Source organism: Pongo abelii, chromosome 3 (assembly GCF_028885655.2).
Source record: "Pongo abelii isolate AG06213 chromosome 3, NHGRI_mPonAbe1-v2.0_pri, whole genome shotgun sequence".
Taxonomy (NCBI): domain Eukaryota; kingdom Metazoa; phylum Chordata; class Mammalia; order Primates; family Hominidae; genus Pongo; species Pongo abelii.
In genome coordinates this window covers 7,021,759-7,034,745 of record NC_071988.2, presented here as the reverse complement: position 1 = coordinate 7,034,745, position 12,987 = coordinate 7,021,759, and the positions used below count along the sequence as shown (strand labels likewise).

The following is a 12,987-nucleotide window of genomic DNA, read 5'->3' as shown; positions in this document are numbered from 1 at the left end:
GTGCTTGGGATACAGAAGTTACTAAAGGCATCTTTCAGAAAATCAATCAGCTGGTCCACTGATATTTGATGCAACTCTCAGTGTGCAGGCCGCAGCCATGCAACTGTGAGTAAGACGACAAGTCCCTGCCCGTAGGGGGCTCGCCACCTGGGCTGGGGTGTGGGAGCATCAGCAAGTCAATGGGCAAAGACAACTTAGTCTGATGATCCCTATGTGGGGGATGCATGGGGGGGTTGCATCTGTCAGGGGGCTTCAGGGAAGGCTTCCCAGGGGAGTGCAGCTCAGCACGAACAGGAGAATCGCTAGGAAAAGGCAGGGAGACTGTTCCTGAAGGGGCCAGTGCTCACTCACACAGCCCCAAGAGCCAGAGGCAGCCTCAAGCAGATGGGAAACGGAGGTGCAGGGGGCCGGGGCTCTGGGCCCCAGGAACTGGAACAAGCCAGTCTGGAGGAGCAGGCGCATCCTGATGAGCCAGGCAGACAGCTTGCAATTTATTCTGGGGATGATGTGGAATTGCTGAAAGCATTTAAGGTGATTAGAAAATAAAAACACAGCTGGGAGCAGTGGCTCATGCCTGTAATCCCAGCAATTTGGGAGGCCAAGGCAGGTGGATCACCTGAGGTCAAGAGTTCAAGACCAGCCTGGCCAATATGGTGAAACCCCGTCTCTATTAAAAATACAAAAATTAGTCGGGTGTGGTGGCAGGTGCCTGTAATCCAAGCTACTCGGGAGGCTGAGGGGGGAGAATCACTTTAACCTGGGTGCAAGTGAGCTCAGATCTCGCCGTTGCACTCCAGCCTGGGTGACAGAGTAAGACTCCATCAGAAGAGAAGGAAGGAAGGAAGGAAGGAAGGAGGGAGGGAGGGAGGGAGGGAAGGAAGGAAGGAAGGAAGGAAGGAAAGAAGGAAGGAAGGACCTATCTAAGAGATAGCAAATGTTGATGAGGATGTGGAGAAAAGGGAATTACTGAGCACTGTTTGTGGGAATGTAAATTAGCACAGCCACCTCATGGGGAACAGTACGGAGGCTCCCTCACATAACTAAGAACTGAATTACCACATGCTTCAGCAGTCCCACTACCGGCTGAAAATCCAAAGGAATTGAAATCAGTATACCCAGGGGATACCCCCAACTCCCGTGTTCATTGAGGCCTTATTTATAACAGCCAAGATTAGGAAGCAACCTGTGTCCATCAACGAATGAACGGATTTTATAAATGTGGTAAATGTACACAATGGATGCCTTAGTAAAGAAGGACATCCTGTCATTTGCAGCAACAAAGTTGAAGCTGAAGCTGTGGAACCGTATGTTAAGGGAAATAAGTCAGGCACAGAAAGGCAAATACCACACCATCTCACTTATATGTGGAATCTAAAAAGTTGATTTCATAGAAGCATACAAAGTAGAAAGGTTGCTGCCAGGGCCTGAGCACCACCACCATTCGCCGGCTGGTGACCCAGCCCAGCTGCACACAGCACAGGGCTCCCTGGATGCCTGCAGGCAGCACAGACCCACTAGGCCTCACGGAGCCCAGTGTCTTTCCCTACAAACTCCACTGCCAGTCCAGAGACCCTCCCATCTCAGTGAGGGGTGTCCTAAACGACCATTTGCTTAAGGCAGCAACCTGGGGAAAATTGCTCAGAACTTAACATTAGGTAAGGAAAGTAAGATACAAGACTGTCAATTTCCTTGGATTATGACTCTGTTATGTAGTTGTTGTGAATCACGCAGCAACTGCAACACAAGGATAATGCCTTTTTCTTTTAAAAGATAGGGTCTCACTCTATGAGCCAGGCTGGAGTGCAGTGCTCACTCCAGCCCCAACCTCCCAAGCTCAAGCAATGCTCCTGCTCAGCCTCCCAAGTAGCTGGGAGGCGTGCATGCACCACCACTCCTGGCTATGTTTTTTGTTTGTTTGTTTGTTTGTTTTAATAGAGTCGTGGTCTCACTATGTTGCTGCCCAGGCTGTTCTCAAACTCCGGGCCTCAAGCAATCCTCCCTCCTCAGCCTCCCGAAGTGCTAGGATTACAGGCATGAGCCACCATAGCCACGATGCCTTCTTGATAGAAAGAGCTTAAACAGACATATGAAAATGCAAATTGATGAGTGGGCAAATAATACAATCAGATAGTCACATAAGGAAAAATGTATGCAAGATGTTGAATGTAATCAGTAAAGAATCACCATGAAAACCACAATGGTGGTGTCTTTCACCCATCGAATCGGCAAGGATTTCATAGAAGCAATAACGCCCAATGGTGCAAAGGTGCAGGGACTAGAGATTCTGGCATAGGATTTGCAGGGGTACAAGGGGATGCATCTTTCAGGAAACCAGTTTGGCAATAAGTGTCATAATCTTGAAAAATGTTAAAACCTTTGACCTTCTAATTCCACTTCTGGAAATCCAAAGAAAAATTAGAAATGCAAACAAATGTTTATACACAAAGATGTTCACCGTAACAGGATTTATAATAAAACGAATAGAAAGCATAAATGCCCAATAAAAAGAAAATAGCTAAGCAAATTAACCATTATATTGTACATTACGAGCCATTAAAAAGTTATTGATGAAAAGTAATGTGACTCATAAAATGTTAAGTGAAAAAAGAAGGGTTCCACATAACAGCTATTGCACAACCACATAGGGAAAAAATCATCCAAATACACAGGGAATGGAAAGCAATAATCCTTCACATTAAGAGTAAATTGGGATTGGGGGTAGAACCAGAGGAAAACAATTCTTTCCCTTCCATTTTCTGACTTTCTTTAAATATTGGGGATGATACTATTATTATGAGAAAACATAGCACAGCTATTTTAAAAATTGGAAACACACCCTCGCTCTCCTTGAAGCACCACCGTTTGAGGCTGCCTCCTCAGAGGGCTCCCCGACTGCCCCTTTCTGGACAGATCGCTTATGCCCTGTCTCTTTCCGTTCTGTTGTTCTTTGCTTCCTTTGTGTCTTCTGATCAGTTCCCCTCCATTCAATGTAACACACACCATAAAGTGTCTACACTGTGCTGGTGTGAACCCAGAGGGGAGCCAAGGTGGGAAGCAGAGACAGATAGACATGGTCCCCTCCCTCACAGAGCTCAGGGTTTGGCAGAAGAGCCAGACAGACAACCCATGTCCCATAATCCAGGAACAATGGAAAAAGTGCCCCAAAGGAGGCCTAAGTAACCGGCATTGGCTATTCAAGGAATGAAGCAATGGGAGAAGGTAATGGTTGAGTTGGGTCTTGAAGGTGAGTAGCCCTGGGCAGGCAGAGGAGAAAGGGCATTCATTCCTGGCAGGGGATCCACATGAGCAAGGGCCTCGCAGCATAGCCACTTTCAGGGATGGCAGCCAGGCTAGTGATCCGGGTGATGGGAAAGAAAAGCAAGGTTAGATCAGTAAGGGCCTGGCATGGCAGGCTGCAGAGACTGGATCTGCTTCTGAGAACAAGGACACCCCCAGAGGTTTTCAAGGAGAAAAGGATGGACTCTGTAAAGGGACTGGCCTGTTTCCTCATTGTCACGTGGCAGAGTGCAGCTCATAATCAGGCTCAGAACAGATGTAGACGGGGGGATTTTTCACTCCACGTTATCTTTGGATCTACCAAAGAACCAGGGATTCTCCAAAACCCCATTCCGAGGCTTTAACTGACCTTTGTCCTGCACCAGCACCTCCAGCTCCTCCCGAATGCCATCGACCCAGCTTGTGATGTCCATGTGGAGGGAGTAATCACAGCAGGATTTGGTGTCAGCTGCTTCGTGCCACTTCTCAAAAGAGGTCAGTAGGCTGGACCCAGGTTCAGGAACAACATGGTCAACTGGGACAGAGAAATATGCATCATGATGCTTCAGACTCAAGTGTTCCAATGGTAGCCACGTCATTACCACTACCACCATCATCACCATCATTACCATCACCACCATCATCATCATCATCACCATAATTATCACACCATCACCATTATCACTATGACAGCCACCATCATTATCACCACCACAATCATCATCACCATCATTATCAACCCATCACCATGACCATCATTATCATCACCATCATCATCATCATCACCATTATCACCACTACGACCACCATCATCACCATCATTATCACCCCATCACCATCATCACCATCATTATCACCCCATCACCATCATCACCATCATTATCACCCCATCACCATCATCACCATCATTATCACCCCATCACCATCATCACCATCATTATCACCCCATCACCATCATCACCATCATTATCACCCCATCACCATCATCACCATCATTATCACCCCATCACCATCATCACCATCATTATCACCCCATCACCATCATCACCATCATTATCACCCCATCACCATCATCACCATCATTATCACCCCATCACCATCATCACCATCATTATCACCCCATCACCATCATCACCATCATTATCACCCCATCACCATCATCATCATCACCATTATCACCACTATGACCACCATCATCACCATCATTATCACCCCATCACCACCATCACCATCATTATCACCCCATCACCATCATCACCATCATTATCACCCCATCACCATCATCATCATCACCATTATCACCACTACGACCACCATCATCACCATCATTATCACCCCATCACCATCATCACCTTGATCACCACTATCATCACCATCATTATCGCTCATCACTATCATCACCTCCACCACCATCACTATCATCACCATTACCATCATCACCATTATCACCTCCACCACCATCACCATCATCATCATTACCATCATCACCATCATCACCACCACCACCATCCACTATCATCACCACCATCCACTATTATCACCACTATCATTATCACCCCATCATCATCACCATCACCACCACCACCACCATCATCACCACCACCATCATCACCATCACCACCGTCATCACCATCACCACCGTCATCACCATCACCACCACCACCACCATCACCACCACCATCCACTATCATCACCACCATCCACTATCATCACCACTATCATTATCATCCCACCACCACCACCACCACCATCACCATCATCACCACCACCATCCACTATCATCACTACCATCCACTATCATCACTACCATCCACTATTATCACCACTATCATTATCACCCCACCACCATCATCACCATCACCACCACCACCACCATCACCACCACCACCACCACCACCATCATTACCATCACCATCATCACCACCAGCAGCATCCACTATCATCACTAGCATCCACTATCATCACCACTGTCATTATCACCCCACCACCATCATCACCATCATCACCACCATCATCACCATCACCACCACCACATCATCATCATTACTAACATTATCACCACCACCATCATCATCACCACCATCATCACCATCACCACCATCATCACCACCATCAACATCATCACTATCATTATCACCCCATCATCATCATCACCATCTTCATCATCACCATCCTATCACCATCATCATCATCCCTATTATCACCCCATCACCATCACCACCATTATCATCACCACCATCATCACCATCCTTTTCATAATCACTCCCACCATCATTATTGTCATATTGCCACCACTGTCACTATCATTAACCATAACCATTAGCAATGACATCATCACCATCATCTTCAGTCTTCATTACCACCATCATCACCACCATTGTCATCATCATCACCATCATCATAACTATTTATGGAATGCTTACTATTTGTCAGATAATGCCACAAAAGCTTGACATAAGTTTGTTCATTCAATCCTCACAACTGTCCTGTAAAGTGAAAATTAATATCCCCATTTTGCAGATGAAAAACTTGAGGCTCAAAGAGGGTAAAGCAATTGTCCAAGAGCATACAACTAGTAAGCAGAAGAAGGAAGGTTATCCAAGACCTGTCAGATAGTCTGAACTCTTACCCACTGCTCCAAGCTACCTCCTTTGGCATAGAATGCCAAGATGAAAAGGACCTCCGAGACCCAACAAGTTCACTTCATCATCCTTTTTTCAAATAAAATCTTAAATGTAAAGTAGATGAGAAAGGGGAGCCTCCAGTCAAATGTAAGTCTCCCTTGAGGCTTACTGCCCTGTTTCTTTGCACCCCCACCCTTCACAGGCAGATGTCAAAAAGAGAAGTCTCACCTCTCCTCCTCCCACTCACACCTCCATCCACCTAAAGCATCAGCCTTTGCTAATATGACTCTCACATCTCTAGGTCTAATGGGGAGCATGCAGTCCTCAGTCTCTGGCCTCTCAGGGCACAGAGAGTCCCTCCCTCCTTCCTTAAACTCGCTTCTCTCCAGCTTCCACGGCAACACCACCTTCTGGCTTTTTCTTTCCTTTGTCCTACTTCTTTGGCTGCTGCTTCTCAATCATCCTGAGGACTCCATCCCCTACTGTTCACTATGCTTACTAACTGGATCCCTTTTCTTTGTGCCAGCTCATTGAAACACACCACTTGCTCTGAGCTACAGAACTCTGAACCCGGTTGTGTTCTTGGCTTCTCCACCGAGATGACTCAAAAGCTCCCCCAAATCAGAATGTCCAAAACCTCATGCAGTACCCTCCCCACCCCAACCCCAGCTGTAGTGGACATCGCCAACTAACGGTTCCACAGCCAGAGGCCCAGGTCACCCGTGGCACTTCCTTTCCCTCGCATGCCCCCGTGTGTGACCCAGCACCGAAGGCTGTTGACTGGCCTCCTCCATATCCCTGGAACTGACCAATTCTGCCCACTCCACAGCCACGCCACCCTCATCTCTCAGGTGAACTACGCAATTGCCTCCCAACTGGTCCAGACACATCCCATCCAGGCCACTCTATTACCGGTCTCTCCAAAACGCAGAACAGTTCACATCTCTCCCTGCTTAAAATACCTCAACACTGCCCATCACCCATATGAGAAAGAGCCACAGCCTCATCAGGCCATCAAGGCCCAGGGTTGTCCTCTCCTTCCAGCCTTGCCTCACAGGATGTCATCCCTCAATCTCGACACCCCTGCACCGCGGGCCTCCCTGCAGTCTCTGGAATGGGAGGTGTGTTCTCACCTCAGGGCCTTTGCACATGCTATTCCCTCCTCCTGGGGCTGTGCTCTTCTCTGCCCTCTTCTCCCAGTTAATTCCAACTTATCCTTCAGATCCCTGTACGAATGTCACTTCTTCAGAGAACACTTCCCTGAGACCCTACCCTTCAGTTCAAAGTACTGCGCACCCTTCTTTTGTAGCAGGAGTCACAGTTTCTAGTCGTACATGTGGACAATTAGTGACTCTCCGAGAGATGGCAGTCCCCTTGACAACAAGCATCATTCCTGCTTTTGTTCACCTGGTACAGTGCCTGGTGCGGACGACTCTTAATTAACATCTGTTGAATGAAGATGGGGAAGGGCGGGGACCCCTTCAGAGTCCCGGACTGCGGTCCTCTTTCATAGGCTCTTGGTGTTCCATGAAACACACTTTGGAAACTGCCCTTCACAGGTGAGAAGGATAAGGCTTACAGGGCAGGGCTCCCCAGGGTCTCACAGCTGGTGATGGAGAAAAGCAGGGGACGTCCCAGGAACCCTGGCTCCTCGTCCAGTACTCTTTCCCCTGCCCTTTGCAGTCCTCCTGAGCCCAGAACTTCCGTGCCCATCTCTCAGAACTCTCATGCCCCATGCACTACATGAAGGAATCTCATGTACATCTCCAAACCACCCTAGGCACTTCCCACCATAAGGCCCACATTATAGACGAGGAAGCTGAGGCTCAGAGAGGCTGAGTGCTGGCCACAGTCATGCAGCTGCCTGCTGAGTACCAGTGCTCAGGTTCAAACCCTGGCCACTGGGATCCAAGTCCAAGTCTAGATCCTCCCATTTCCCATCCAGCAGATCCATGGGCTACCCTTTGGAAGAGGGATCAGGACAGTGCTTGCCTCAGAAGTCAAGCCCCACCCTCCTGGCTCAGGGACTTGGCAAACTCTGCCCATGGCAGTGGGCTCCAGCCCACAGACCACGCTTCCAAAGGGACTCCCCTTTGTGAAGGAGCGGGAGAGACGGGCAGGGTTGGGGCCAGATTACAGACAGGCTGCCTGAAACTGAAGAGCCTAACAGTTGAAAGAACATTTACAATAAACTGTGGCCTATTTAATTAAAATTGCTTATTAAAATGAATCCAAGCAAAAGCAGCTCTTCAAAATCAACACAAGAAACAGCAATCAGGCTGCACAGGGCAATGGAGGAGGAGTCCAGTTTCCCAGACCCAGCACTGCTGGGGAGTGGTCTCATTGCCCACAGTGTTTCCTTCCCTCCCCAACCTCACCAGGGCTCTCTGCGGCACAGTGTGCTCCTGTCAACTTTGGGCTCGGCCACGTGACTGACCTTGGCCAATAGAATGTGGGTGGAGGTTGCAGCATGGAAGTGAGGAGATGAGGCAGTGAGAGGAGAGGTAAGTTTCGGCCAGAACCCCCTGCATTCTGCCATTCACCAGGAGAACAGAGTGGCTGGGGAGTCACTGGGTCCGGAATGGGAGACCCATGGTGCCTGAGTCCAACCCGCAGCTGAGCACAGCCACTCCAGCCCCACTCCCACTCCTGCACACCCTCAAATGAGAAAAACAAGCGTTGCTTGAGATTTGGGGGCTGTTGGTTACGCGGTGTTATCACAGTATTACTGCAGCAATACTGACTAATACAACCACTTCCCAGCTGTGTCTCCTTGGGCAAGTTGCTTCACCTCTCTGAGCCTCTATTCTCCCATCTGTCACAATAATACCTATGTCACTGGTTCTGAAACCATAGCCATCTTCACATCATGTTGAAGGATTTTTAGGATTTTTTTTTTTTTTTTGCTTTATCTCCCTATAATCCATGTCTTCTTTACTTAATACCTTTCTTTAAACAAATTTTATTTCTAAAAATCTAAATGTGACTTCAGTCTCATGCTAAGCAATTATACCAATGAGATGTTGTTTTATTTCAATATTTTAAAAATAATTTTTAAAAATTGGTGCCTATAAAACCGTATTGTTTATTAAGCCATCTTGTGTGGCCCCAGTGGCACACATGGTATGCTCTGTAAAACAGTGACCTGTGTCATAGGGCTCGGGGGGAGAATGAAATCCAGTGGCACCCTGGGCAGAGAGCCTGGAACACACTGAGCACTTGTGATGCTGGTGATGGGGAGGAGACCTCACAGTCTATGTCCCTAAGGCAGGGGACAGTGTCACTCACTGATCATCGTGGTCCCGCCCACCAGTGCCGCCCTGGTCCCTTGGAAGAAGTCATCAGCTGCAGTCATCCCCTGGGAGGGCTTCTGCAGGTACGTGTTGACATCGATACCTCCGGGAATAACCATCCGCCCGTTGGCTTCAATGGTCTTCACTCCACCAGGAACGATTAAGTTCTCTCCTATTTGTCTGGAGGCAAACAACAGAGACAGCCTTGGTTCTTAAAGGAAAAGTAGAATGGGCAGTCAACCCGCAGCTTCAGTTCCATGAAATAAACATTTCTGAGCCAGGCCCTTCACAAGGCCCTGGGTAGACAGAGATAACTCAGGCAGGGCGCATGCCCTCAAGGGGCTCATAGTCTAATAGGAGGTAAGGCAGTGGGCAGACTGTTAGAGCCCAGTATAGCAGAGACAACCAGTGGGCACGAGGAGGGGCCCTTTCATCCAGCCTCGTTATCTAAGAAGGCTTCCAGGTGGAGGGGGTGGCAGAGCTCAGTCCAACAGAAGTGAGACCAGCATGATGCACGTGCTGACTGTCACGTCTATTCTGATGTAACAGGTGCCTGAAAACTTCCTCCAGAAGAAGGGTAAATTCCAAATGGGGAAGGAGGGAAAAGAGCCTATGAAATGAGAAACCAAGCCCCCGGGGATCTCCGTGGGTGACTTATTGATGACGGTGGCTTCTGGTTTTTATTTGCTGGCACCAGAGTCAGGAGGTCCATCAAGGCACTGGGGGAAGAGGCTCAGCCAGAACCAGGAGAGGAACCCTGCAGCATCCAAGGTCAAGGTCTGGCTCAGACCATGAGATCTGACTGCGGGTGATTTTTATTTTTAAAAAAATCCAATTGTTGTGAACTCTTGAGAATGGGCAGCATATTAATTTTCTAAGTCACATAAAACACCAGTAATAAAGACACAGGAAGATGCTGCTTCAGTGACTAAAAGTACAGCTCCAGACAGAATCCACAGCCAGGCAGCCAAGACAGCAAGCTTGGCTGCCCTCCTGGGCTCCCGGGAGAAGCTGGGCCAGCAAGCAGGTCCCAGCTGGGGCTCCCCCGAAGAAGTGGGTGCCACACACTGTCCTCTTAACCCAGGAAACAAGCCTAGGACCGCACAGTGCCAGGGACAAGGTGGACACCCAGAAAATGTTACCACACATGTCCACCTCCACCAGGATCACCACCGCTGCTGCTTTTAATAACCAATCCCTTACCCCCAGAATGTCCATCGCCACTGCTTATAATAACCAATCCCTTACCCCCAGAATGTCCACCGCCGCTGCTTATACTAACCAATCCCTTACCCCCAGAATGTCCACCACCGCTGCTTATACTAACCAATCCCTTACCCCCAGAATGTCCACCACCGCTGCTTATACTAACCAATCCCTTACCCCCAGAATGTCCACTGCCACTGCTTATAATAACCAATCCCTTGCCCCCAGAATGTCCACCACCGCTGCTTATACTAATCAATCCCTTACCCCCAGAATGTCCACCACCGCTGCTTATACTAACCAATCCCTTACCCCTGAATGTCCACTGCCACTGTTTATACTAACCAATCCCTTACCCCCAAAATGTCCATCACCACTGCTTATACTAACCAATCCCTTACCCCCAGAATGTCCACTGCCACTGCTTATACTAACCAATCCCTTACCCCCAAAATGTCCATCGCCACTGTTTATACTAACCAATCCCTTACCCCCAAAATGTCCATCGCCACTGCTTATACTAACCAATTCCTTACCCCTAGAATGTCCACTGCCACTGCTTATAATAACCAATCCCTTACCCCCAGCATGTCCACCGCCACTGTTTATACTAACCAATCCCTTACCCCCGAATGTCCACTGCCACTGTTTATACTAACCAATCCCTTACCCCCGAATGTCCACTGCCACTGTTTATACTAACCAATCCCTTACCCCCAAAATGTCCATCGCCACTGCTTATACTAACCAATCCCTTACCCCCAGAATGTACACTGCCACTGCTTATAATAACCAATCCCTTACCCCCAGAATGTCCACCGCCGCTGTTTATACTAACCAATCCCTTAACCCCAGTATGTCCACCACCGCTGCTTATAACCAATCCCTTACCCCCAGAATGTCCACCGCCACTGCTTATAATAACCCCAGAATGTCCACCGCCACTGCTTATAATAACCCCAGAATGTCCAACTTGACTTAGGGAAATCCTGTCTTCCCCAATCCTTCTGCCATCCTCTCCAAACGTGTGGGCTTGCCAAGAGCTGAAGGGAAAGGGGTTGGGAAGACACTCGACCCTTAACTTAAAAGGAACAGCAACTGGAGAACAGCGTCTTCTAAGCGCATCACGGTTTCTCTCATTGAAGGCTCACAACCAGCTCTAACAGAGGACAGGGTAGCACCCCAAATGCCATCTCAGGCAAAGGCCTGGGCACGGTCCAGGCAGAAGGGCCGCTGGCTGTAGACATGCACATGGTGTGTTTACACATGGGCACGGACCTACACGTGAGTGTCAGCGGAATCACAGCTCAGTCTGATTCAGGCCTGTGACCGAGTCACCATTCAGTGGGGGCCAACAAGTACTCTAATGAAAGGTTCTTTTATTTATTTTGGAGACAGGGTCTCTGTCAGCCAGGCTGGAGTACAGTGGTACAGGTCATGGCTCACTGCAGCCTCAACTTGCTGGGCTCAAGTGATCCTCCCACCTCAGCATCTCAAGTAGCTGGAACTACAGGTGTGCACCACCATGCCCAGGTAATTTTGTTTTTAAGTTTTTTGTAGAGATGGGATCTCCCTATGTTGCCCAGGCTAATCTTGAACTCCTGAGCTCAAGGGGTTCTCCTGCCTTGGCTTCCCAAAGTGTGTGAACAAACATGCCTGACCTTTTTTTTTTTTTTTTTTTTTAAAGAAACAGGACATTTCCTGAGCAGCGTGGTTGGCCAGAGTCCTAAGATGCTTGATGTTCAACAGTGAGTGCCATCTCTGCAGCCAGAGGCTCTTTCTTACCAGGCACAATCACAGCCTCTTAACAAATTCTCTCTGGTCTCCCACCAGCAACCCTGCAAGGTAGGAGGTATTCCCATTTTGCAAAAGAGGACAACACAACTCAGAGAGGTGTAGTGATTCATCCAAGGACACACAGCAAGTCAGTGACGGGCCCGGATTCAAGCCCAGGTCTCCCCAAGCCTAATATCAGAGCTCTGACCAGCAGGCTTTACTGCCGCCCTGCTTCCCTTATATAGGAGCCAGATTCTCCCTGAACTGGGATTACACTAAACGGGAACCCCAGTGAATCAGAGGGACTCACTGAATGGCGCTCAATAGCAATGTGCTTGAAAGGGAAAGAGGAGAGAGGAAGCTCAGCTCAGTGAATGAGACAGACACCCCTCCCCCAACACTATCACCTCACGGTGCAGAAGAAACTCTCAACCACCGGCACTAGATTCACCAAGGCTAAGTGAATTAAATGGAAACCTCGATGAATCATAATTCAATGAATCACAACAGCTGAACGGCTCTTAAGAAAACTTGGCAAATGGCCACAGGATTAAAGGATTCTTGGGGTTTCATTCAAGTGAAGGAAAATAATTGTGCCTCTGTATCCCAGGTGGTCCCTGGGGTGAGCACAGGTGGTCCCCGGCTCTTCCACACCTAACCTTTCTCAGCCTGCAGGATGCACGTTCAGAATAAACACCCAAGGGCCCTGTGAGGCCTCAGTCACCATCACTCACTCAGCTTCACAAGGCCGGAGGAGGACTGCCAACACGCAGAGAGCTTCTCAGCAACGGGTTCAAGTAAAAGGGGTTTAC

At 48.7% G+C, this 12,987-nt stretch overlaps 1 protein-coding gene across 4 annotated transcripts in view; it reads right to left on the bottom strand.

Annotated features, from left to right (window-relative positions):
* CRMP1 (collapsin response mediator protein 1) overlaps window positions 1-12,987 on the bottom strand; it is a 74,407-nt gene that overhangs the window by 32,315 nt on the left and 29,105 nt on the right. For all 4 annotated transcript variants that reach the window (XM_024246575.3, XM_054553700.2, XM_024246576.3 and 1 more), the window contains exons 3-4: window positions 9,189-9,373; window positions 3,647-3,811 (exon numbers count right to left, since the gene is read on the bottom strand). In XM_024246575.3, the coding sequence (XP_024102343.1) occupies window positions 3,647-3,811; window positions 9,189-9,373 (350 nt within the window). The remainder of the gene's footprint in view (window positions 1-3,646; window positions 3,812-9,188; window positions 9,374-12,987) is intronic.